The 27,495-nt window shown below is 44.2% G+C and overlaps 2 protein-coding genes across 2 annotated transcripts in view; one reads left to right on the forward strand and one right to left on the reverse strand.

Moving 5' to 3' along the window:
• Positions 1 to 10: 10 nt before the first annotated feature.
• On the forward strand, positions 11 to 25,275 carry LOC136678163 (acetyl-coenzyme A synthetase, cytoplasmic-like). The gene is made up of 18 exons (XM_066656080.1): positions 11 to 215; positions 497 to 692; positions 4,342 to 4,433; positions 4,584 to 4,687; positions 8,492 to 8,564; positions 8,794 to 8,869; positions 12,182 to 12,266; positions 12,453 to 12,590; positions 13,210 to 13,380; positions 15,136 to 15,269; positions 17,805 to 17,937; positions 18,297 to 18,353; positions 18,444 to 18,524; positions 19,857 to 19,965; positions 21,510 to 21,578; positions 22,380 to 22,556; positions 22,637 to 22,711; positions 22,988 to 25,275. The coding sequence occupies exons 1-18, from the start codon at positions 83 to 85 to the stop codon at positions 23,113 to 23,115; spliced, it is 2,031 nt and encodes a 676-aa protein (XP_066512177.1). The 5' UTR covers positions 11 to 82; the 3' UTR covers positions 23,116 to 25,275.
• The window catches only part of LOC136678558 (microtubule cross-linking factor 1-like), an 86,521-nt gene continuing 83,295 nt past the window's right edge, over positions 24,270 to 27,495 (reverse strand). Inside the window, exon 16 of the mRNA XM_066656602.1 lies at positions 24,270 to 24,308. Within this exon, the coding sequence (XP_066512699.1) occupies positions 24,270 to 24,308 (39 nt within the window). The remainder of the gene's footprint in view (positions 24,309 to 27,495) is intronic.

The following is a 27,495-nucleotide window of genomic DNA, read 5'->3' on the forward strand; positions in this document are numbered from 1 at the left end:
CTCTCTGACTTCCAGCTACAAGGAACTTGGGACATTCTTTTAAAAACTGGTGACTCACATTTTCAATTGGATCTGGAACAACATGGTTGTGCCAGGGCAGCAGGACCCAGAGGAGAAGATCTTCCTTCCTCCAGAGGATCTGAGGGCCAATGCTCATGTGCCTGACTTCAACTCCTACCTTACACTGTACAAACAGTCCATTGAGGAACCTGAAGGTAGGTCAGCTGAAGAAATACGTGCTGAAATGGCACAGAGTTTGAGCCACTGTGATTATTGTAGTTTTGGCACATATGTTCAAATGACATTTTGTTAAGAAAAATACTGAATATGTAACGGCATAGAAAGGGAAGTCATACACTAAAACATATTTGAACTCCATGTAGCAGACGTTAACTCTGCAAGACTTTCACATAGAAGGGGTGTAAAACATTTGCACATAATTATATGTGTATGTATGTGTTATCTTACGTCCTCCCACAAATCTGTTAATCCACAGAGTTCTGGAGGAACGTGGCTGAGGAGTTCTACTGGCAGGAGCCGCCCTCGGGTCAAATGCTGCAGTACAACTTTGATGTGACCAAGGATGGGGTGTACATCAAGTTCATGGAGGGAGCCAAGACAAACATGTGTTACAATGTACTGGACCGCAACGTGTTGGACCTTAAACTGGGCGAGAAGGTGGCCTACCACTGGTGAGGAAACTGGCTTTCACACTTTCCCCATGTGAAGTAACACTGATTACATCAGAGCTTGAATGAGGAACACACTTGCTTCACAATCTTGTGTAATTCCTGGTTCAATACTCAGTACACCCAGATACTACTGTATGCAAAAATGTATGACCCCCAAGCCCCCAACCAGATTTCCCATCCACTCTTCTCCCAAACTACATTCTAGATTCTAAATGAACATCAGCCAATGCAAATTTTACAGAGAACAAACGTAAATACAATATATATCCAACATTTCTTATGAAATCAAGGGTATTAAGTAATTTGTCCCTCATTGAAATGGAAATTCTGTGACGATTTGATGACCGTCAGCTAAATCAATGCACATCAGCTAAATGGCGCACCATCACTCCATAGAGCATAGCTGCAATGCTCTACAGCCCAGTTCTTGGGGGATTTATATCTCTCTAGTTGACACTTTGAGTAAATTTTATTAATGTCATGCTTTGCTATGGAGATTATGCATATTACAGTATTATGAACGTAATAATCACGTCTGCTTTCACAATAGATGCATCTTAAAGTGACTGAATTCACTATTTACAAGTGTTTATTTATTTGCTCTGTTTACTATACTGTAAACACAATGTATACTTTAATTAAACTTATTGATTTATTAAATGTGCAGAAATGATTTCTCTAGAGCACGTGTACGTATTTTCACACTCCACAAAATGTCATTTATACAGGAGTACCCAAACGTTTTCATACAAATCTTAAAGGCTGATGTGGTCTGTTGAATACAAGATGTGCACTAATGTGTTGGCAATGCTGCTGCAGTTAGAAAACATGATTAAGAGGGTCACCTTGAAGGAAATCATTAAATTTACCAGTGCTGAATTAACTGGAATGGGGTTAAACGGAATCTAACCAACCTTGGAAGTGTATATTTAACTCTGGGATTAATATGAGACTGTTGATATTATGGTGGGGTTATGTCACTTAGGAACTTAAAAGAACGTCTCTTTCTGCAGATCCTGTAGCAAACAGTAAGTTACTACGCGATAACATTAATCAGTGTTTGCCTAACAAACAGCCGAAACCCACTTTTATAGTTGGAGCCAGTGGGCTGATGCTGGAACATTGTATAATCCAAGTAAACATGTCTTCTGGTCTGTTGTAAGCACAACAATGCTGCACAAAGAGATAATTTTGAAAACTACTAAAGTGTTCATTTTATATTTACATTAACTGCTGATATTCCACTGTCTTTTCCTAATTATGGTTAAGCTAACATGTTTTAGGCCTTCTGTCCAGATTCTGAAGGCCACACATTCGTCAATCTTAACACTGAACTACAAGGAGTACCACAGTATATGTGTTTAAACACTGTTATCCCAGTAAACATTTAGCCATTCATTCAACGTTGAAATAACGTAATGACTGCCGTCTAATCAACGTTCTCTTAAGGTTGAAAATGAAAGTTGAAAAGACGTCCAAACACAGACATTGAAAAGACGAGTATTAGACGTATTGTGGACGTCCATTGACGTTATTAATTGGTCCCGAAATAAATCACTTGTATAAAACGCATTTTGGACGTCCACTGACGTTATCGATTGGTCACCACTTAACTAACTTATTAAGATGGATTTTGGACGTTCGTTGACGTTTAAAATATGTCCTTGACGGACAGACTACTTTTAGACCTATTTTGAACGTCCAGGGACGTTCCTTGTTTACTGGGATAGCTTTATTCAAAATAAACCATTAGTCTTGAAGGCTCCATTGTATTTCTACTACACAACATACGTATTATCACAGTATAATAATAGGGTAATGAGTTGTACTAATAGCTACATAATATCTGTAGAATATAAGTTTATAAGTTATTGCAATCAACACTTATTCATATAGAAATTTAATTTGTTTACAGGGAATTTAATTTGTTTGTATTTTTGTATTTTTGTAACAATACAAAAATCAGTGGTTAAAGGTATGTCCTTGAAAATATGGGCATGTACTCAGTCTACAACCTTTCAGTAATCCAGTCTGGACTCTGTGGATGAGGTGATCTTGGCCAACAATCCAGTCCAGTCCTGCCTCTCCTGTTACCGGATGCCAGGCAGCACAGACTGCTAATAACGTTGGGGGCGGGCAAAACAGTGGTTAGACATTAAGGGAAAAGTGCTGCTGTCAAGAAAATGGGCAAAGATTGTTCCAAAAGGCCCTGCTCACACTCTGGCTGCGTGGACAAAGCATGTGCAACTGGAGGGTGTAAATATAGAGGCTTCCAGGAAGAAAGCCATGCTAGGCTTGGCAGCTCAGCTATTGCATGTTATGATGCAACATGCTAACAATCATACCCGCAAGGTCATTCTCTCAGGACACATTGTCATCGGAGAGCTGTTATTGGGACAAACAGGTGCTGTGTGCCGAGGAACACAAGCCAAGAATTCACGTGTATGGGGGGTGTGCCCCAAGATGACACAGCATTTCTGCCACATAACTGTCAAGTACTTACCGTTGTAATAGTAAACAATATCATGAGTCCAGTGACAGTCCAATGTGCAGACCGCTTCCCAAGCCAAAGCAAACAGTGCAGCTTTGAGGAGACTCTTGACCATAATGTCATTTGGGAGTTAGCTTTTGCAATAAACACATAGCACTGTCCGAACACACTGCTGATTTGTTTCCAAATGTAAAACAGACAGGGGTGCCAGAGGACATGCTGTCTTCTCCTGCAAAGAGAAGGGGTTTTATTTAGCAGTGGGAAAAGACACAAGCACAGCACGGCAAATATAGCCATTTTATTAAGTGTCAAGAACAATCAGTAAACGTACAAACCCTCTGAGTTTTTGTGATGCTGATTTATAATTAATGCTTAAATGATTATTATTATATAATAATGGAGACTATTACATCAAAACAGAACAATTCAATTAAAAAGAGAGTCTGAAAAATGGGTGGAATCTCCCTTTAAACAAGACAGTTCAGTGATGGTAAATCACACCAAATCTATCAGAACACAATAGCCCAAACCTAGCATGGAACATAGTATAATAAATGTTTGGCAGCATGGTGGTGCAGCAGGTAGTGTCACAGTCGCACAGCTCCAGGGGCCAGGAGGTTGAGGGTTCGATTCCCGCTCCGGGTGACTGTCTGTGAGGAGTGTGGTGTGTTCTCCCTGTGTCTGCGTGGGTTTCCTCCGGGTGACTGTCTGTGAGGAGTGTGGTGTGTTCTCCCTGTGTCTGTGTGGGTTTACTTCGGGTGACTGTCTGTGAGGACTGTGGTGTGTTCTCCCTGTGTCTGCGTGGGTTTCCTCTGGGTGCTCCAGTTTCCTCCCACAGTCCAAAAACACGTTGGTAGGTGGATTGGCGACTCAAAAGTGTCCATGGGTGTGAGTGTGTGTTGCCCTGTGAAGGACTGGCGCCCCCTCCAGGGTGTGTTCCCGACTTGCGCCCAATGATTCCAGGTAGGCTCTGGACCCACCGCGACCCTGAACCGGATAAGGGTTACAGATAATGAATGAATGAATGAATGAATGAATAATAAAGGTTCATTCAGTGCCATTAAATGTAAATCATGTACTTTAAAACTTTGAGTTACTGTGCAACATAAGAGCTTAGGCCTTTATTATTTGTGGTTGAACTAATAAAACTCTGTGCAGGGAGGGTAACTCACCTGGTCATCGCCTGACAATCACCTACAGCCAGCTTTTGAAACAAGTGTGCAGATGTGCCAATGCTCTGAAACAGTTGGGTAAGACTCCTGATCTCTCTCTCTCTCTCTCTCTCTCTCTCTCTCTCTCTCTCTCTCGGACTGCTGCTAACACAATTGAGATATAGCTCAGATTGTAATTTTAATTACAGTCTAACTGCATTATTAACATTGGAACATCCCTTTTTCCAGGTGTGAAGAAAGGAGACAGAGTGGCCATTTATTTGCCTATGATCCCAGAGCTGGTTTACTCAATGCTGGCCTGTGCCAGAATAGGAGCTGTGCATTCGATTGTGGTGAGCATGCACTAGATCTCGGCCACATCTGCAATAACACCGGCAAAAACAAAAGCACTAGTCTTGCACTAGTGCAGAAACACAGTTTATCTGTATGGAACATTTAGCTTAGTGTTGCTCACATATATCGAGCTGCATTTACCTACTTACATGTATTTAAGTTTAGTCACTATTAGTCTACCTGCTAACTAGGTCATTAAACATTTTCAAACTACCATTAATGCAACTACAGCATGCTTGGAGGAGAACACTGACTGCTAGTTCTGTTAGCTAATAAATGCACACAGGGTAATAAGGTAAGGGAGAGTCATCCTGGCCACCCAGACAGATCAAGGCCAATTATGCTTAATTAGTGTCCCATCCGGAGATAGCTATGGCATTATTAGGTATTGAACTTGTTATCAGACAATAGGGCATACACTTAGACAGTTGCACAAGACTGCCTTGATACTTTTGGACCTTTACTTTCACTGGATTGTGGTTCAAGTTGTGCCTCCCATCAGTCAGACCACAGTTATACTACACATGCAGTTAACCTCAGGTGAGGAATTCACTACTTTTGGCTTCTGTTGTGTTGTCAGGGGGTGGCACGGTGGTGCAGCAGGTTAGTGTCGCAGTCACACAGCTCCAGGGACCTGGAGGTTGTGTGTTCAATTCCCGCTCCGTCTGTGACTGTCTGTGAGGAGTGTGGTGTGTTCTCCCTGTGTCTGCGTGGGTTTCCTCCAGGTGACTGTCTGTGAGGAGTGTGGTGTGTTCTCTCTGTGTCTGCGTGGGTTTCCTCCGGGTGACTGTCTGTGAGGAGTGTGGTGTGTTCTCCCTGTGTCTGTGTGGGTTTCCTACGGGTGACTGTCTGTGAGGAGTGTGGTGTGTTCTCTCTGTGTCTGTGTGGGTTTCCTCCAGGTGACTGTCTGTGAGGAGTGTGGTGTGTTCTCCCTGTGTCTGTGTGGGTTTCCTCCGGGTGACTGTCTGTGAGGAGTGTGGTGTGTTCTCCCTGTGTCTGCGTGGGTTTCCTACGGGTGACTGTCTGTGAGGAGTGTGGTGTGTTCTCTCTGTGTCTGTGTGGGTTTCCTCCAGGTGACTGTCTGTGAGGAGTGTGGTGTGTTCTCCCTGTGTCTGTGTGGGTTTCCTCCGGGTGACTGTCTGTGAGGAGTGTGGTGTGTTCTCTCTGTGTCTGTGTGCGTTTCCTCCGGGTGACTGTCTGTGAGGAGTGTGGTGTGTTCTCCCTGTGTCTGTGTGGGTTTCCTCCGGGTGACTGTCTGTGAGGAGTGTGGTGTGTTCTCTCTGTGTCTGTGTGGGTTTCCTCCAGGTGACTGTCTGTGAGGAGTGTGGTGTGTTCTCTCTGTGTCTGCGTGGGTTTCCTCCGGGTGACTGTCTGCGAGGAGTGTGGTGTGTTCTCCCTGTGTCTGTGTGGGTTTCCTACGGGTGACTGTCTGTGAGGAGTGTGGTGTGTTCTCTCTGTGTCTGTGTGGGTTTCCTCCGGGTGACTGTCTGTGAGGAGTGTGGTGTGTTCTCCCTGTGTCTGCGTGGGTTTCCTCCGGGTGCTCCGGTTTTCTCCCAGAGTCCAAAAGCACACGTTGTTGGTGGATTGGCGACTCAAAAAGTGTCCGTAGGTGTGAGTGAATGTGTGTGTTGCCCTGTGAAGGACTGGCGCCCCCTCCAGGGTGTATTCCTGCCTTGCGCCCAACGATTCCATGTAGGCTCTGAACTGGTTAAACGTTTACAGATAATGAATGAATGTGTTGTCAGGTTTCAAATTATGAGCTTGTATTTTGTAATAGCTTGGTTTAATACATACAAAGCAAAAAATACACAGCCTGTATAGTTCAGTATTCAGCTGGGCATTAGAGATATGGCAGAAATTAGGCCTTTATCTGCTCCTGCCAGGACTATTTTTGCCGTTGATGCCTTCCCTCCGGTCAACTAAAGGTTACTGCTGGAGTTAAAAATACCACAGAGGTAGTTTCAAGGTGAATTGGAGATTATCGCTCTAAGTCTTCCTGAATGTGAGAGTCTTCATTCCTCCCTGATCACTGTTCTTCTCTTTGTAACTAAAAAAATAAATCATAAGTTTTTTGGTTTGCACCTTAAACATTTACAACTCTTAACTTGAGTCTAAGCTGTAACCCTTGAAAACTGTGTGACGTACCGGAGCATTCCAGGTCACGTAGTTGGCGGAAGAGATGGACTCGCCTGCCAATATCCTTCTGGTCCTTTTATAGAGCAACTGTGCTTAGTCACTTTATGCAAGTTCATAATTTTGAGAGGAGGACGTGTTCAGCAGCGACGCTGAGATGCAATTAGAAACACTGAGCAAGAGAAGTGGTAAAAAATGGTGACATATATTGATTTGTAATTTGTGAAGCAGAGCAGAGCAGTATCCACTGTAAGCAAGGCTTGTATGGAGGTGGATAAGAGCTCTGCTGGTCCTTGCCTTACACCAAGCCCAAATATTGCCAGTTCCCTTGCTTCCTTTCTGTATTGAAGCCATTTTGAGTGCTCAATAAGGGTTGTTTGTTTGCACTATGGCTGTGTCTCAGGTACCAACGTTCAAGGCAATTACATTTTTCTAGTGACAGGTCTAGTAGTAGTGTCGCAGTCACACAGCTCCAGGGACCTGGAGGTTGTGGGTTCGATTCCTGCTCTGGGTGACTGTCTGTGAGGAGTGTGGTGTGTTCTCCCTGTGTCTGTGTGGGTTTCCTCCGGGTGACTGTCTGTGAGAAGTGTGGTGTGTTCTCCCTGTGTCTGCGTGGGTTTCCTCCGGGTGACTGTCTGTGAGGAGTGTGGTGTGTTCTCCCTGTGTCTGCGTGGGTTTTCTCCGGGTGACTGTCTGTGAGGAGTGTGGTGTGTTCTCTCTGTGTCTGCGTGGGTTTCCTCCAGGTGACTGTCTGTGAGGAGTGTGGTGTGTTCTCTCTGTGTCTGCGTGGGTTTCCTCCAGGTGACTGTCTGTGAGGAGTGTGGTGTGTTCTCTCTGTGTCTGCGTGGGTTTCCTCCGGGTGACTGTCTGTGAGGAGTGTGGTGTGTTCTCTCTGTGTCTGCGTGGGTTTCCTCCGGGTGCTCCGGTTTCCTCCCACAGTCCAAAAACACACGTTGATAGGTGGATTGGCGACTCAAAATTGTTCGTAAGTGTGTGAGTGAATGTGTGAGTGTGTGTTGCCCTGTGAAGGGCTGGCGCCCCCTCCAGGGTGAGTTCCCCCCTTGCGCCCAATGATTCCAGGTAGGCTCTGGACCCACCACGACCCTGAATTGGATAAGGGTTACAGATAATGAAAGGTCTAAGCTAGTTATTTTCTACCAGAGTGGTCAGTCATGTTTAGTTTTTAGTACTTTTATGAGAACTGTGGAGCTAATATGAGACCACACAAGCAACTTTTTTTTCTGAGATTACTTAAGACTTTAAGTTGGTATGAGGCAGTATTTCAGTTTGGATGATTGGTTAGCTGCATTAGCCTCATAGCCCCAGTCACAACCCTAAAGAAGCAAACATCAGACACTGAACATGTCTTGGCTGACTGACTGTGAGAGGGATTGATCCACAATTGATCTCTGACTTAATAACCTTAATAACCAGTGCTGTCATTTTCTGTGCATTGCAAATTTCTGAGACCCCACTTTTGCAGTCATGCTCCAGGCCTTAGCAACAGTGCTCCTAGTGAACAAATTAATTGTATGACATGTGTGTTAATAAGATAAAAAGAGAGTATACTATGTGCAGGAGAAAACAGCATGAATGTTTTAACAATTGGTTTAGTATCAATGCTGTTTCACTTTGTTTGATCCTCTTTCAAATCTTGTTTGTTCTCACAGTTTGCAGGTTTCTCTTCAGAGTCGTTGGCCGAGAGGATCATGGATGCTCAGTGTAATGTCCTGGTGACAGCAGGTAACACTAACACACACACACACACACACACACACACACACACACACACACACACACACACACACACACACACACACTAGTGTGGGCAACAGGGAACGAGGACACGAGGATGGAAACCAACCCACTTCCCTGACATTTAGGCCACAGCTGCCCCACAACAGTGCAAAGGTTTTTAGAATTTTTTAGCCTTGATGTTTTCTAAGAATACATTCATATGCACTCATTTTAGACGGCGTTTACAGAGGTGAGAAACTCATCAATCTGAAGCAGATTTCTGATGAGGCACTGGAGTACTGCCGGGAAAAGTAAGTCTCCTTTAAGGAGTGTAAATCTCCCACCTCACCACAGTTTATTTAATCATTAAATCTCAACCTGATTAAATGTAATGTAAATTTAATTATATCTGATATAATACAAATAACGTGTTCTCCCTGTGTCTGCGTGGGTTTCCTCCGGGTGACTGTCTGTGAGGAGTGTGGTGTGTTCTCCCTGTGTCTGCGTGGGTTTCCTCAGGGTGACTGTCTGTGAGGAGTGTGGTGTGTTCTCCCTGTGTCTGCATGGGTTTCCTCCGGGTGACTGTCTGTGAGGAGTGTGGTGTGTTCTCCCTGTGTCTGCGTGGGTTTCCTCCGGGTGACTGTCTGTGAGGAGTGTGGTGTGTTCTCCCTGTGTCTGCTTGGGTTTCCTCCGGGTGACTGTCTGTGAAGAGTGTGGTGTGTTCTCCCTGTGTCTGCGTGGGTTTCCTCCGGGTGACTGTCTGTGAGGAGTGTGGTGTGTTCTCCCTGTGTCTGCGTGGGTTTCCTCCGGGTGACTGTCTGTGAGGAGTGTGGTGTGTTCTCTCTGTGTCTGCGTGGGTTTCCTCCGGGTGACTGTCTGTGAGGAGTGTGGTGTGTTCTCCCTGTGTCTGCGTGGGTTTCCTCCGGGTGACTGTCTGTGAGGAGTGTGGTGTGTTCTCTCTGTGTCTGCGTGGGTTTCCTCCGGGTGACTGTCTGTGAGGAGTGTGGTGTGTTCTCCCTGTGTCTGCGTGGGTTTCCTTCGGGTGACTGTCTGTGAGGAGTGTGGTGTGTTCTCCCTGTGTCTGCTTGGGTTTCCTTCGGGTGACTGTCTGTGAGGAGTGTGGTGTGTTCTCCCTGTGTCTGCTTGGGTTTCCTCCGGGTGACTGTCTGTGAAGAGTGTGGTGTGTTCTCCCTGTGTCTGCGTGTGTTTCCTCCTGGTGACTGTCTGTGAGGAGTGTGGTGTGTTCTCTCTGTGTCTGCGTGGGTTTCCTCCGGGTGACTGTCTGTGAGGAGTGTGGTGTGTTCTCTCTGTGTCTGCGTGGGTTTCCTCCGGGTGACTGTCTGTGAGGAGTGTGGTGTGTTCTCTCTGTGTCTGCGTGGGTTTCCTCCGGGTGACTGTCTGTGAGGAGTGTGGTGTGTTCTCTCTGTGTCTGCGTGGGTTTCCTCCGGGTGACTGTCTGTGAGGAGTGTGGTGTGTTCTCCCTGTGTCTGCGTGGGTTTCCTTCGGGTGACTGTCTGTGAGGAGTGTGGTGTGTTCTCCCTGTGTCTGCTTGGGTTTCCTCCGGGTGACTGTCTGTGAAGAGTGTGGTGTGTTCTCTCTGTGTCTGCGTGGGTTTCCTCCGGGTGACTGTTTGTGAAGAGTGTGGTGTGTTCTCCCTGTGTCTGCGTGGGTTTCCTCCGGGTGACTGTCTGTGAGGAGTGTGGTGTGTTCTCTCTGTGTCTGCGTGGGTTTCCTCCGGGTGACTGTCTGTGAGGAGTGTGGTGTGTTCTCCCTGTGTCTGCGTGGGTTTCCTTCGGGTGACTGTCTGTGAGGAGTGTGGTGTGTTCTCCCTGTGTCTGCTTGGGTTTCCTCCGGGTGACTGTCTGTGAAGAGTGTGGTGTGTTCTCCCTGTGTCTGCTTGGGTTTCCTCCGGGTGACTGTCTGTGAAGAGTGTGGTGTGTTCTCCCTGTGTCTGCGTGTGTTTCCTCCTGGTGACTGTCTGTGAGGAGTGTGGTGTGTTCCCTCTGTGTCTGCGTGGGTTTCCTCCGGGTGACTGTCTGTGAGGAGTGTGGTGTGTTCTCTCTGTGTCTGCGTGGGTTTCCTCCGGGTGACTGTCTGTGAGGAGTGTGGTGTGTTCTCTCTGTGTCTGCGTGGGTTTCCTCCGGGTGACTGTCTGTGAGGAGTGTGGTGTGTTCTCTCTGTGTCTGCGTGGGTTTCCTCCGGGTGCCTGTCTGTGAGGAGTGTGGTGTGTTCTCCCTGTGTCTGCGTGTGTTTCCTCCGGGTGCTCCGGTTTCCTCCCACCGTCCAAAAAACACACGTTGGTAGGTGGATTGATTCCAGGTAGGCTCCGGACTCATTGCGACCCTGAACTGGATAAGGGTTAAAGACAATGAATGAATATTACAAATAGTTTACTATTATTTTAAAAAACACAGAAAATGTACAAGTGAGATTGAATTATCTCAAAAACAATCTGTGAGAATTTGATATTATTCAACCACAAAGGAAAAAAGAATGCATCACAAATGCCATTCCAACTCATCCCGAAGATATTGGATGGTGCTTAAATGCTTCACCTGCACGTATAGTTTCCAACTTTTTCAAATGCTGGCTAGAGAGGTATAAAGCCAATCAGCTAAAATGACAGAGGTCCATCCAGTACCACTGAGAAGAATTCGAGTCTGTACCTGAATTCACTTCAATTCACTTTTTAAAGCAAGGTAGCGACATACTCCCCTGACTTGCCGGTTAAGCAGTTGTCTACAAACTTTTGTACAAAGAGTGCAGTCTGAAAGAATCTCTAGATTGCCCTTTGTTTGTCTATTAGCCCTACACTGTGGTAGTGGCCGGCCTTATCAACAGCTTTATCAGACTCATTCAGCCATTTAGCTTCCCAGATGCAGGCACCTGGGTTGCCTAGCAACAGCACAGCTTGGAAACTGTCACCATGGTGATGCGTGAAGTGGAACATACGTGTGTGGAAAATGGCAAACAAGAAAAGCATGTGCTGTTAGGAGAGGCGTTGGCTTTCCTCCTTTTGCCCGATGCGTCCATATCATTAAGTGTCAACACTGAGAGAGATAAGAGCTTTCGCTTTTCAGTTACGCGCAATAAAAAAGCCTACAGTTGTTAGTTAATTTATTGTTGCTGACCTGATTAAATTGACCTGAAAGAAGGCAGTCATGATAATTTGCATATACCACTATGCAGTGATATAATACACTGTGGTTGTCCAATGTTTGCATGATTTAGATGCAGAGAGGGTGAGTGGGTTGATGTAAAATCATTAATAGTAGGAAAATGGACCAGTGGGTGCCATTGGAAACAGGGGTCACAATGTCTATAATGCTAATATAGCTATTTTACTTTCTAATAGTTTAATATGCATGTCAAATATACATCACAAATCTATTTTATATAGCCACAGCAATCAGGAAACAGCTGATAGTAAATGCTCTCTCTCTCTCTCTCCTCTCTCTCTCTCTCTCTCTCTCTCTCTCTCTCTCTCTCCTCCTCTCTCTCTCTCTCTCTCCTCTCCTCTCCTCTCTCTCTCTCTCTCTCTCTCCTCTCCCCTCTCTCTTTCCTCTCTCTCTCTCTCTCTCTCTTTCTCTCTCTCTGCCTCTCTCTCTCTCTCTCTCTCTCAGAGGCTCATTAACAGTCCAGAAATGTCTGGTAGTGAAGCACTATGCTTTCAGGATAAATGGGAATGATACTTGCAATAAGTTACAGGTTGGTCTAAGATTATCTCCTCTTTTTTGTTTGTAAAATGTCACAAGAGCAAAATCTAATATCTAACATAATATAAAAATACCAAAGCTTAAGTAATAATTTTAAATTAAAAATTCTAGTTGTAAAAACCATAAATCAAATCAAATAAAACCGCAATACTAACCTGTGTACGTTTACGTGTTACAGACGCCTTGGAATGCCGACTGTGACGTGTGGTGGGATGAAGTTGTGGAAAGTGCATCAGACGAGTGTATTCCTGAATGGCTGGATGCTGAAGACCCGCTCTTCATTCTCTACACTAGTGGCTCCACTGGCAAACCCAAGGCAAGATAACACACCGTTAACCTTTGACCAGAGACCACAAGACACTTAAATCTTGAATTTACTTGACCGTTAACCACTCCCTCACTCATGTTTAGCAGCCTGATACTTCTCCAAAAGGTGGCGCCATTAATCAAATAATAATGAGAATGGTAATTTACAATGCCATATCCTAATTGGGAAGGACACTGGAGCAGTAGGTTGTGCCGCTGCGTTCAAGTCTCACCTTGGATCACAGTCTATGAGGAGTTCCTATGTTTCTACTCCCACAATCCCCAAAACACTTGCTGAAAGCTGAATTGGCTGTGCTAAATTGCCCACAGACATGAGTGTGTGAGAGGCTGGGTGAGCATGTAATGCCCTGCAGTGGATTGGCGCTCTGTCCATGGTGTTTTTTTTTTCAAGCCTAGTACTGTAGCTCTCTACCGAATATTGGCTGCCATTGCACCATCCAGGTGGCTGCTCTACATCGATGGCGACTAATGTTCCAAAGAGCGTAAAGTGCTTTGTTAATGTAGACCGCCATCTACAGAACCCGAAACATGTATGACTTGTATCTCCCGAAGCATTTTGGCTGGTTTTGTTGTTGCTGATTTCTGTCTTGTCCTCTTTGTGCTCAAAGGGAGTGTTGCACACCGTTGCAGGCTACTTACTCTACACATCCCTCACATTCAAATATGTCTTTGATCATCACCATGACGATGTGTACTGGTGCACTGCAGACATCGGCTGGATCACAGGCCACTCCTACATCACGTACGGCCCTTTAGCCAACGGGGCCACCAGTGTCCTTGTGAGTACATTTTGCTTGGTTTAATTCTCTGTGTGGTTTTGCACTGCAAATAAACACGATTCATTCATTCAGGCAGTAGGATGCACTATATTCCCCAAATGTAGGGTCATGTGGTGAGACCAGGGCCAGCGCCAGGGCAAATACAGTGGTGGGGCGTCATATATTTGAAGGGGGCAGTGATTTGAGTGAAACGTACTACTGCTTAAAGTTAACTGCACCGTCTGATTGGTCCTACAAGACGGTGCTAAACTACAGTCAGAAATACAGAATACAGTCTGATCACACGACAAACAAAACTGACACCAGGCACACAACCAAATGCATGTTACTGGAGCGATTTAGAAGATAAACATCACACAATAACAATCGTTTTTGAACTGTGTTGCTGTAAATGTAAATGCTGTCCGGTCTTTTGTGTTTAAGCAGCAGTTTTCAGACGTCCATGATTTCGAATGTTTAACTCTGGTCTAGCGTCTGTAAGGTTTCATTTCGTGGTGCTGCAGGTTAGTGTCGCAGTCACACAGCTCCAGGGACCTGGAGGTTGTAGGTTCGAGTCCCGCTCCGGGTGACTGTCTGTGAGGAGTGTGGTGTGTTCTACCTGTGTCCGTGTGGGTTTCCTCCGGGTGACTGTCTGTGAGGAGTGTGGTGTGTTCTCCCTGTGTCTGCGTGGGTTTCCTCCGGGTGACTGTCTGTGAGGAGTGTGCTGTGTTCTCCCTGTGTCTGTGTGGGTTTCCTCCGGGTGACTGTCTGTGAGGAGTGTGGTGTGTTCTACCTGTGTCCGTGTGGGTTTCCTCCGGGTGACTGTCTGTGAGGAGTGTGGTGTGTTCTCCCTGTGTCTGCGTGGGTTTCCTCCGGGTGACTGTCTGTGAGGAGTGTGGTGTGTTCTCCCTGTGTCTGCGTGGGTTTCCTCCGGGTGACTGTCTGTGAGGAGTGTGCTGTCTTCTCCCTGTGTCTGCGTGGGTTTCCTCCGGGTGACTGTCTGTGAGGAGTGTGGTGTGTTCTCCCTGTGTCTGCGTGGGTTTCCTCCGGGTGCTCCGGTTTCCTCCCATGGTCCAAAAACACACGTTGGTAGGTGGATTGGCGACTCAAAAGTGTTCGTAGGTGTGAGTGTGTGAATGTGGGTGTTGCCCTGTGAAGGACTGGCGCCCCCTCCAGGGTGTATTCCCGCTTTGCCCACAATGATTCCAGGTAGGCTCTGGACCCATCGTGACCCTGAACTGGATAAGGGTTACAGATAATGAATGAATGAATGAATGAATGAATGAATATTAAGGGGCAGGACATCGCTCTTGAGGGGGCTATATTAGATATTAGGTGCATTAAGTCTTATTCATTTTGAACCAGAACTATGAAATCTAATTAAAATTAACTAATATCACAGCAATTATTGTTGTGCTAACGGTTAGCAATCACAATACAAATAAACAAAAGTAGAGAAGATTGCTGCTAATTCTGTTTCTATCTTTGTGATGTAGCTCTGTTCATTGTTATTGATATCATTATGTCATACTTTCTCACAAACAACATGAGCAAGTCTATTTGAGTTTTCAGAAATGGCCAGTGATTTGAGGCAAGTTTGTAATGATTTAGCCATAAAGTTATCTGAATTCTAAATGGTGAAGTAAGCTTCTTAAAACAAACGAAAGTTCAGATGCCAAACAGGTCTTAGCTTTTTATTATTCTATTCTGTGTCTATTCAACTCTTCTTTCAATAACTGAATTAATACCTATGCTTTGTGTTTATGCATGTGGCAGTTTGAAGGCATTCCAGTCTACCCTCATGTGGGCAGGTTTTGGGAGATCATAGAGAAGTACAGAGTGTCTAAGTTCTACACAGCACCTACCGCTATCAGACTGCTCATGAAGTATGGCAGAGAGCCTTTGCAAAAGTGAGTTAGAGCGGAACACTTTCACACTTCTGTCCACACTGCCATTTGTCTCATGTTGCCACCCGTGCTGAAGCGTTACAATACTGTAAGCATTACATATTTCAAATTCAAAAGGCAGTCCCTACCATTTAGGGTTACAGAGGCTTTGAACTGCAGGTAAAGTATTGCTTTTAAATGTTTTATACATGCATTGGAGACCCAGGTTTTTCACATTTAGACTGGTAACAATGTGGATTGTCCTTTCTGTCCGTGGCCTTGAGAACATGACATCCGTTATATACAATAATCAGCCATAACATCCCATCCACTTGCTTAGAATGGGGTAGGTCCCCTTGGAACACCAAATCAGCGGTGGCTGGTCAAGGTATGGACTTTACAAGACTCCTGAAGATGTCATGTTTTATCAGCCACCAAGACTTTAGCAGCAGACCCTTAAAGTCCTGTAAGTTCGAGGTGGGGTCTCCATGGATCTGCTTTGTGTGTTTGCAGCCCATCTTACAGATCCTCATTTGAACTGAGAACTCCAAATAAAAAACATGAACTGAACGGATTACTGTTGCTATGAAGGGTTTTACTAGGTCTGCAGCAATGTTTATGTAGGTGGTGTTTGTCAAAGTATAACCCTGACAGTGGTTCACTGGTTGTCCTTCCTTAGAATATTTTTGGTAAGCATTATCCACTGCATGCTCGGAAAACCCCACCAGACCTGCCATTGTGGAGAAGCACTTGTCTGTCAACCCGGTCTCACACCTATTTGTGATATAGTCACATATATAGGAGACTGCAATTCGTGACATTATTATGCGACAATATCATGATCATTAGTGAATGGGTAATTACCATAGAAACACTATGCGACAGTAACACGAAATCTCTTCCTCATTACAGGCGTCATTACTCATAACATAGAAAAAGGCATAATGCGAATTATATAACATAGGTTCTTATTCCAACAAAGGCATAAAGTATTTTATTATAATATTTCCCCTAAGCAAAGTTTATTATTGGGGTCCTACTTTAGCTTTAACTCTAACGAGAACATTTCTTTCACTTAACGTTATTTTGACTTATTTTCAAAAGGTTAATACTGAAAAGGAGCCATTATTTGCATCGATATTTTAGCAAGTAATGAATTCCCAGTAAACAAGGAACGTCCCTGGACGTTCAAAATAAGTCTAAAAGTAGTCTGTCCGTCAAGGAAATATTTTAAACGTCAATGGACGTCCAAAATCCATCTTAATAAGTTAGTTAAGTTGTGACCAATCGATAACGTCAGTGGACGTCCAAAACGCGTTTTATACAAGTAATTTATTCGGGACCAATTAATAACGTCAATGGACGTCCAAAATACGTCAAATAATTGTCTTTTGAATGTTTGTGTTTAGACGTCTTTTCAACTTTCATTTTCAACCTTAAGAGAACGTTGATTAGACGGCAGTCATTACGTTATTTCAACGTTGAATCAACGGCTAATTGTTTACTGGGTTAGTAACGTTATATTTTCCCTAAATAAAAATAAGACAGTGGTATTAACGGATGGTAATGACGTCATAATGAGGAGTTTTCGTGTTACTGTCGCATAACACGGCGCATGGATATGACGGCTTCTATGGTAATTACCCATTCATTTATGATTGTGATATTGTCGCATAAAATGTCGTAAATATGCGACTATGTCACCAATTACAGTCCCCTGATTATGTGACTATATCACGAATAGGTGTGAGACCGGGTTGTGTCTGTCCTTCCCAAACTGGTCATTGTCAAAGTGGCTCAGATCCTTTTCCATGTCCATTTTTGCTTCCAACAATACTGTATTTTTTATGTTCCAAATAAGAAGTCCAGAGAAAAGAGAACGTGTGGTCACCCGAACTTACAATACACATAAAATGTGCAGAGGAAAATGTATCATCTGTGGCCACTAAATTCATGACACAGATGCAGTAGACAGTGGAGTCAAGGGCTTTCAGGGAGGAGGCATTTTCAAGAAACCAATTTGCATTTGACTTTGAAGAAAAATAAATGACCTCCACATGCAGAGCTGCCATTCCATTGAATCCGTTGAATCTATGCCCTTGAAACAGGAGGCAGTTCAGTGTAGTGGAAATGAACAGGAATGTTTCAAGATTGCGCTTTAGATTTAGTCAGTGATTGCATACAAGTCAGGCAGTTTGAAAGAACCTTTCCATTCAGGTGTTTTATTGCAAGGCCCCAGAAACAGCACAAATCGATGATCTTATACAGAGTCTGCGTGAACAGGTCCCTCTGTTAGCTAATGTGTTAAGGGCTTTCACAGTCCTGTCTCTGCTGTAGGTCTAATTCACTGAACTGAATGGTATGACAGGGTTCATGGGGTTCATTCACAAGCTCCACTCCAGCTCCAACAAAGGAATTGTCGCCGTCACTGCCACCTACTGGAGATAAAAAGTAACACAAGTGGAGAACGAAATATTGAGGGCTGTTTACACGTTGTTTCAATGGATTTGTATCATTCTTTCTGATCCTAAAATGTCTCCTGATTCCTATGTGTCTCAGGTTTGACCTGTCCAGTTTGCGTGTGCTGGGCACTGTGGGAGAGCCCATAAACCCAGAGGCCTGGCTGTGGTACCATGATGCTGTGGGGCATGGGAGGTGCCCTGTTGTTGATACCTTCTGGCAGACTGAGACGGTAACACACTCACTCAGCACATTATAGAGCTAAGGGTAAGGGCATTAAGGGTATTATAGGGAGTTGGTCTCCCCTCTACTGCGCCAACAGCTTCCACCTTCCTGAGAAAGCTTTATACTAAATATAAGAACATTTTTCGTGAGGATTTAATGACGTTAATTCACAGTTAGTGTAGAGAGGTCACCCTAATCATCTCAGAGGTACTGATACAGAAAACCAATTTCACTGCTTCACAGTCCAAAGCTGGGGGAAGAACGGGTGCCCCTTAAAGTAGATGGATTTACTGGATACACAAGGTGCCTGTCTATAAAGCTTTGGCATATGTATGGCTAATAGAATGTCCTGTGATTTGTCTATAGGGTGGTCATGTCCTGACACCTCTGCCCGCTGCCACAGCCCTAAAGCCTGGCTCTGCAGTAAGTCTGTTCAAACATTGATTTGATCCACAATAACAAAGTTCTCTTAATGGAATCTGTAAAAGTAATGTCTTCTGTATTTTTCTGTAGACTTTGCCCTTTTTTGGGGTGCTGCCGTGTATCTTGAATGAGCACGGAGAGGAGTTAGAGGGAGAGGCGGAAGGATATCTGGTGAGAGGAATAGAGCTTATACTACCTTTCTAATAAAAAAAGCTTAGCTTTAACATTTAATGCTAGTGAAAATTAGCTTTTTAACACTGATCTGAGACCAGTTTTGCTACAGCACTTATAATAAAACCTTGACCTTGAATCACTGTAAAACAGGAGCCTGTTGTTAAAATGGGACAGGGGTGAATAATGTGATTTAATTTTTATTCTAATAATTTTTTTTAAAACAAACATTTCTAACACTTTATGATATCGAAAGTGATATTGAAACTCCTCACAGGCAGTCACCCAGAGGAAACCCACGCAGACACAGGGAGAACACACCACACTCCTCACACAGAGTCACCCGGAGGAAACCCACGCAGACACAGCGAGAACACACCACACTCCTCACAGACAGTCACCCGGAGGAAACCCACGCAGACACAGGGAGAACACACCACACTCTTCACAGACAGTCACCCGGAGGAAACCCACGCAGACACTGGGAGAACACACCACACTCCTCACAGACAGTCACCCAGAGGAAACCCACGCGGACACAGGGAGAACACACCACACTCCTCACAGGCAGTCACTCGGAGGAAACCCACGCAGACACAGGGAGAACACACCACACTCCTCACAGACAGTCACCCGGAGCGGGACTAGAACCCACAACCTCCAGGTCCCTGGAGCTGTGTGACTGCGACACCTACCTGCTGCGCCACCGTGCCTCCCATTGGAATGTATCTCCTTAAGAAAAATATTTTAAACTTTCAAACGAAACACCAAAGTTTTGCCAGCCCAATTCCCATAAACAGGGGGAAAAATGGGGGAGTGAAGGAACAGCCCTTTTTCTTCACTCAACATCCAGGGGGCGGTGTGCAGTTGAGCGAGGCATTAACCCCCAATTTCTTCCCTGGTATTGGGATGGCTGCTCACTGCTCTGTGTGTGTCTGTGCTCACTGCCTTCAGTGCCATACTGTGTGTGTGTACCGCTGTACTCCAAAAACACACGGGTAGAGATGGACGAGCTATTGGAAGTTGCCTACTAGTTTGAGTGTGTTTGCCCCACCCTCTGGAGGTGCGTGTGGTAGGGTGCTCGTAGTGCTGGTCCCAATCAGAAATGAAAGGGAGTGTTGAGTATCCAGCGCAAAAAGTGTGCCCAGTTGAACATGCGCAATGTAAACATCTGTGGTGACCACTATAAGGAGAAACTGAAAAACAAAGAAGAGATAGAAGAACATGGTGTAAATGTTGTATTTATTTACAGACAATTACCAACATTGCAAATATTACAAATACAATTTTAAAAACTTCACCTTCAGGTTTAAGAAGGATATTTATTTCCAGGTTTTCCGGAAGCCCTGGCCAGGGATCATGCGAGGAGTTTACGGAAACCAGGAACGGTTCGAGAACACTTACTTTAAAAAGTTCCCAGGGTTTTATGTGACAGGGGATGGTAAGTTTTGAAGCTTTTACCAACACCACAGCATTTCATTCATTCATTCATTATCTGTAACCCTTATCCAGTTCAGGGTTGCGGTGGGGTCCAGAGCCTACCTGGAATCATTGGGCGCAAGGCGGGAATACACCCTGGAGGGGGGCACCAGTCCTTAACAGGGCAACACACACATTCACTCACACACTCACACCTACGGACACTTTTGAGTCGCCAATCCACCTACCAGCGTGTGTTTTTGGACTGTGGGAGGAAACCGGAGCACCCGGAGGAAACCCACGCAGACACAGGGAGAACACACCACACTCCTCACAGACAGTCACCCGGAGTAAACCCACACAGACACAGGGAGAACACACCACACTCCTCATAGACAGTCACCCGGAGGAAACCCACGCGGACACAGGGAGAACACACCACACTCCTCACAGACAGTCACCCGGAGGAAACCCACGCAGACACAGGGAGAACACACCAACTCCTCACAGAGGGTCACCCGGAGTGGGAATCGAACCCACAACCTCCAGGTCGCTGGAGCTGTGTGACACTACCTGCTGCGCCGCCGTGCCGCCCTACCACAGCATTTATACTTTACAAATCAGTGTTATTTATCAATGCAGAAAACGTGAATAGAGTTTTTGTTAAAACCAGCTGAATTCCACTAATGTTTCAACACATTTGTCTACATCATTAGGAGTGGTTCAATGCTCTGTTCTAGAAAACCATACATGGGCAGAAATGTCCACAGAGTTGGTGACAGGAAACAGACGAAGATTTTATTGCCTCTAAAAGCCGCCTCGCAGAGTGATCTAACGTTAAAACAGTCATGAGTCTAGTTATGATGCCTGACACAATGGGTGTTTCTCAATAACAACAACTCAATTTGGAATGGACCTGTGATCTACGGGAGAATGTTCTTGATAAGAGCAAATTCCTGAGGCCACAGGGAAAGATGGGACTTTCAGTTGGTTCTCGGTGGCGAGACACGAAACGATGCATCCACGTTATTTGTGCCGTGTCGAGAACAACATCCGGGAACTTTAACTTGTTTACGTGTTTGTGTTTTTGAATACTGAAATATAACTGAGGCAGGGGAAGAAGTTAAGAACACACAAGAACTCACACTGAGAAACAGTCCATGTTTTATTAAGAATTTCGGCCTTCCATTTTTTAATATGAGGCAAACTAGTCCCGGAAAAAAGAGGAATTCAGGAAACATGATGGATCTGGACAGGAAATAAAATGGTGGGATTTTAGTGGTAAACATTGCAAGTTGTGGTTCCACTGTAAAGAATTAATGTGTTTCTACAGTTAACAATTTCACATCAGCTTTGTTACATTATGCACTGATTTAGAAGGAATCCCATGAATTTTCACTGTAATGCACTTTAATTACCACTCAGTTCCTTGTGTATATTCCCAGGGTAACGTACTGTGTGTAGTGTGATTCAGAGTGATCTTATGGTGTTGGTCAGTGTTTGTGTCTCTTTTATACAGTGCTCTTTTTGTGCTGATGTGTGAATTCTTCCCTCTGTTCTGCTCAGGATGCAGGAGGGATAAGGATGGCTACTACTGGATTACAGGAAGGATAGACGACATGCTCAATGTCTCTGGTAAGATCAGGTCATTTTCACATCGCTGCTTCCCCCTAGTGGCAACACCTGTAACTCAGGCGTAACACTTCCTGTTCATATGAACACAACAGTAGCTCTGTATATGTATATTGTGTGAAATTATCAAAAAAATTGTACCGTTAGAAATGCTACAAATTGATCATGAATCAAATCTCTTTCCATTGACTTGTATTTAATTTAGAGAATGTTATTGCCTTCTCTTATATATCTCACTCATAAATATTCATTCATTCATTAGCTGTAAGCGCTTATCCAGTTCAGGGTCACGGTGGGTCCAGAGGCTACCTGGAATCATTGGGCGCAAGGCGGGAATACACCCTGTAGGGGGCGCCAGTCCTTTACAGGGCAACACAGACACTCACACATTCACTCACACTTTATGAGTCACCAATCCACCTACCAATGTGTGTTTTTGGACTGTGGGAGGAAACCATAGCACCCGGAGGAAATCCACGCAGACACAGGGAGAACACACCAACTCCTCACAGACAGTCACCCGGTGGAAACCCACGCAGACACAGGGAGAACACACCACACTCCTCACAGACAGTCACCCGGAGGAAACCCACACAGACACAGGGAGAAACACACCACACTCCTCACAGACAGTCACCCGGAGCAGGAATCGAACCCGCAACCTCCAGGCCCCTGGAGCTGTGTGACTGCGACACTAACCCTGCTGCGCCACCGTGCCGCCCATAAATATTGCTGCAGTACAGTAAATGACTAATTCAAAAATGTATTAATCAATTAAAACAACTGACTCCAAACAAACCTCAGGTCACTTGTTGAGCACAGCAGAGGTGGAAGCAGCGCTATCTGAACACTCAGCAGTTGCAGAGGCAGCAGTGGTCAGTCGTCCCCACACAGTAAAGGGGGAGTGTCTCTATTGCTTCGTCACTCTTAAGGACTGCAGAGAACTCAACCACACACTCATGGAGGAGCTGAAGAGGAAAGGTCAGAGGTCAACCAGAGCTTGTGCTTGTATGGTTTAAAACTGTGTTCTTTACATTCATGTGTGTTATTCTGTTTTTCAGTGAGAGAGAAGATTGGCCCCATAGCCACACCAGACTTCATTCAGAATGCCCCGGCTCTGCCCAAAACACGCTCAGGTCTGACCTTCAGCTTTCTCTTAAAAGGCCAGACACATGATACTCTGAGTTCTCCTAATACATCGTCATTATGACATGCAACAAATAGGACTCTAATAGACTTTATGGGAAACACCCACCTTGTACTTCCACTCACTGGCCACTTTATGAGAACTGATATAGAATAGCTTTGAAATGTGCCATGGAAATTCTCCAGAGGGCATGTGTACAAGCTAAGTGGCTTTCTATTCTTCAATTGGAACACAGCCCATATTCCTAAACACTCTCCTCCTGCAGGTAAAATCATGAGGCGTGTCCTTCGGCAGATCGCCCGGAACGAGAAGGACCTGGGCGACCTGTCCACTCTGGCTGATCCCAAGGTCGTGGAGGTGCTACTGAGCCAAAGATGTGAAGCAGCCGCATGAGAGCTCCGCCTAGTCACCTCCCAGCCATCTGGCCCTGAAACAGCTTTAACGTCTTCAGGCCCACAGTGACTCTCTGACTCTGATGATCCCTGACCAAAGCTAGAGAGGACATTCTCTTTTACTTTAGGTCACTTGAGCGTTACTGTGGTGACAAATTGATCATGAACGATGCAGTGCAATCACAGCTTAAAATATGTATCATATTTGTAGCATCCTGATTGGACTGTGGACACGTTTAGGTTCAGACACTCTTTCTAATTAGATGCCAGTAATGTATTTAGTTAAAACCAGATTTGGATTTGTTTCCATGGCTACACTAAGCTTCAGAGCAGATTCAGTAAGATTTTAATTCCGAATCAGTGCATTCAAAAAGCCAAATGTGAACATAGTCTGTGTCTGTAGTAACACAGTGTTTAGTGAATGCACCTGATTCAGTTCTTGAACATACCAAGGAAAGTGCATTTGCCAGTATTTTAACAAACGCTAAAGGTTTAAAATAATCTGGCCCTTAGCTCCAAGTGGCATTCAGAGCCTATTTGATTTTAGGCTGTTGTTCTTGCATATCATTGATGTTTGATTGTTTTAAATAGAGCTCTAAGAATAAAGCTTGTTCTATAGATGATTTATAAGCAGAGCCTTGAATCTGATTTGTTTGGAGAAAAAAACAACAACCTGTAACTGAAAATTACCCCCTGAAGTCTAGCTCTTCAGTCAAGGTCAGGACTCTGTTGTCTTCTGTTGTAATCAGATCTTTGTTTTTAAAGCCCCTCCCTTAAGCAGCATCACCTACCTATAATCAGCCGGCCACGTCTCAAACACAAAGTATCAACCCTAACACCTTGCCGCCCGCGCTGTCTCATCAGTCAGTGCCTTAGGAGGCAGCCGTTTGACAGTGAATCTCTGGTGATTTTTGGTTCTGGAAGTATGAGGAGCATCCTACCCACTCAGAGACTACTGAGTATAGTCGGCACTAAGGAAAAGCCCAAAATATATACACATTAAACAACAAGGATAGAATTACACTCTCTCCAGTATAAGGTTCGCTACAGCTCTGCAGTGACATCTCAAATGCATTTTGGGCTTTAGATGATTTAGATCAGCTCACAAGAAGATGAAAGAGAGATTCCTAAAAGAAAAATCCAGTTGTTTTGAGTCTAATCCCTTTCTGCAGCATCTGGGACATTTTCCTGAACCTATACAAGAACAGAAAAGCTGTCCATTTCAAATCTCACTTCTAATAAAATGTTGTCTACAGCAGTCAAACTGCCCAACGACTTACAGATTTATACATCAAAACTGCATGGAATTACATAAACTTAATCTTCGGGTTTATTGAGTGATGCAAGAATACAAACTGTCATGTTATAACATGAACATATTGGTGCAGAGTTGCGTATTGTTGCATAACGTGACCTCTGATCCACTTCTGTGTGATCATATTATCTGCATGTTGTCATGGGGCTATGACTGTATTCAGTTTGTGTTTAAAAAAGAACGGTATTATGTTGGATTTGTTGTCATATGTCAATTAATTATACAGTCCAAGAAGGAGTGTGATTATCAAAGCTACATGATGACAATAAAAAATAAAACTCAATGTCTGTCTGAGATGTCCTAATGCTATCAGCCGAGACAGCATTCTGAGGGAGGGAGGTGCAGAATCACGTCTGAATCCATTCTTTAAATGCAGCCTGCTGAGGTTCGCTCCATTTTGCTGATTTTTGAAGGCAGTGGAGGTGTATACTTTGCTGCCTATCAGTACTGTGCTAACACAGTCAGCACACAGTTGTTGTATAAATGTGGCTGAACCAGCTAAGTTTAAGTCACAAATTTAATTAGATTTATATTATTATAATATTTTTGACTGGAAATGGGCAGAAAAATCACAGATTGTTCCCTTTTGTTATCTCCAAACAATCATTGCTAGCATTCTGACTAGCGAATGTTAGCATAATGCTATCCTAGAAATCTTATGACATTGTACTTCCTTTGAAACGTCTCTGAAATGTGGTTCTGTAGGAGGTTCTGTACTTCCCAATCAAAACACTGCCTTCTTAGAAATTCACTCAGGAGACAGCAAGGCATAAGGGTTGCTACTGTCTGTTTCAGACACGGCCAGCTGGGGGCGTACCGCCTCAAAAACGGTTTTTTTTTTTTTGTTTTTTTTTTGGGTTGTATGTTCACTGTTTCTTTTCAGAATAAAATTGTAGACCACTACTGATTCCTCCTTAAATTCTCTACAAACATTTATAAAAAACTTCACTATGTTACAATAACTAATGCAACACATTTCTCAAAGTGCAGTGTTTTCTGTGGTGTCATGATGTTCACAAAAACTAGCAAAAACTGCAAAAAAATAAAATCACAACACGCACTGCAGCCAGACAAAGCTCTACACTTTTATTGTTAATATAAATAAATATATCTACTACATAAATTTTTTCAGTCCTTCATTTTGTACTGCATTAAGAACGATTGAATTTAGACATATTTGTGTTGAATCAAACTCAGACATACAGGGGTTGGAGAATGAAAGTGAAACACCTGGTTTTAGACCACAATAATTTATTAGTATGGTGTAGGGCCTCCTTTTGCGGCCAATACAGTGTCGATTCGTCTTGGGAATGACATACACAAGTCCTGCACAGTGGTCAGAGGGATTTGAAGCCATTCTTCTTGCAGGATAGTGGCCAGGTCTCTACGTGATGCTGGTGGAGGAAAACGTTTCCTGACTCGCTCCTCCAAAACACCCCAAAGTGGCTCAATAATATTTAGATCTGGTGACTGTGCAGGCCATGGGAGATGTTCAACTTCACTTTCATGTTCATCAAACCAGTCTTTCACCAGTCTTGCTGTGTGTATTGGTGCATTGTCGTCCTGATACACGGCACCGCCTTCAGGACACAATGTTTGAACCATTGGATGCACATGGTCTTACTGGTGCAATGTGCAGTTAATGAAGATTGGCCACCAGGCTGCTCCAATTTAGCCATGAAACCTCCCACACTACAATGACAGGTGTTTCAGTTTCATTGTCCAACCCCTGTATGTTTAGTAATATGAAATATGGTTATGCTTTTTCAAATATTAATCAACATTAGTGCCCACTGTTAACAAATAGCAATAGCTCATGCAAAAATAAGTTTGATTAAATGGCGGATGGGGCTGGTATAATTTTTTTAAGACCTAATGATGCCACTGGAAGTCAGCATAAATGTTTATGACCTCCTGCATTTAAGTCCAAATGTGACAAAATCCAATTTCCCTGTATTCAATTTGCAAAGCACAGAATAAAATGTGATTATGTATTGGAGTGATAACATGTATGTGTGTATGTGTGTATATATGTGTGTATGTTTAAGTGGAGCTGATTTAGAGGGACTAATTACAGTGATGGCCAAGAGCTTATATTAGCATGTAAAGTAAGACTGTGGCATTAGATTAAGATGGAGGCTCCATCTGGCCCTGCTTTACTTGAGTGGGACGTCCTGGTCAATTGCACGGATTGAAAACAAAGGACTAGACAACAAGATAAGCACAGAGACTTGTTGACATAAATGAGATCACGCTAATTACATTGTGTCAGGTCAGAAGTCAACTGGGGAAATACGGCAAGAGCCTGGAACAAGAGAGCGGATGAGATACGACCATGTGTTTCTGAATGGGCTCCTAGCAGCTCGGAATAAAACAAAACAGAAGATTCTTCTGAAGATCAGTGGGAGTTTTATGGCACGACACAAAAAGGAAATGACTAGAAAAAGCACAATTTATTCCATCTTCCAGGGCACAAGCTGATATACTGAGCTATGTAACTAACTTCAATGATTATGCGTCATATTTCTGACAACAGAGTTACTGCCGAAATAATCCCTGGCTGTTTCTTTTTCAGACGCTACAAAATGTATAAAGGTACTTGATACTTTGGTCTTTTACTTCTAGAGAGAGAGAGAGAGAGAGAGAGAGAGAGAGAGAGAGAGAGAGAGAGAGAGAGAGAGAGAGATGGTGAGAAAGAGAGAGAGAGAGAGGAGAGAGAGAGAAAGAGAGAGAGAGAGAGAGAGAGAGAGAGAGAGAGAGAGGAGGGGAGAGAGAGAGAGAGAGAGAGAGATGGTGAGAAAGAGAGTGAGTGAGAGAGAGAGAGAGAGAGAGAGAGAGAGGGTGAGATAGAGAGAGAGAGAGAGAGAGGGTGAGATAGAGAGAGAGACACACACAGAGAAAGAGAGAGTGTGAGAGACAGAGACTGAGAGAGCGAGACAGTGTGAGAGAGAGACAGAGAGAGCGAGAGAGTGTGAGAGAGAGAGACAGAGAAAGAGAATGAGAAGGAGAGAGTGAGAGAGAGAGACAGAGAGAGAGAGAGTGTGTGTGTGAGAGAAAGAGAGAGTA

Source organism: Hoplias malabaricus, chromosome Y, assembly GCF_029633855.1.
Source record: "Hoplias malabaricus isolate fHopMal1 chromosome Y, fHopMal1.hap1, whole genome shotgun sequence".
In the NCBI taxonomy this organism is placed as follows: Eukaryota; Metazoa; Chordata; class Actinopteri; order Characiformes; family Erythrinidae; genus Hoplias; species Hoplias malabaricus.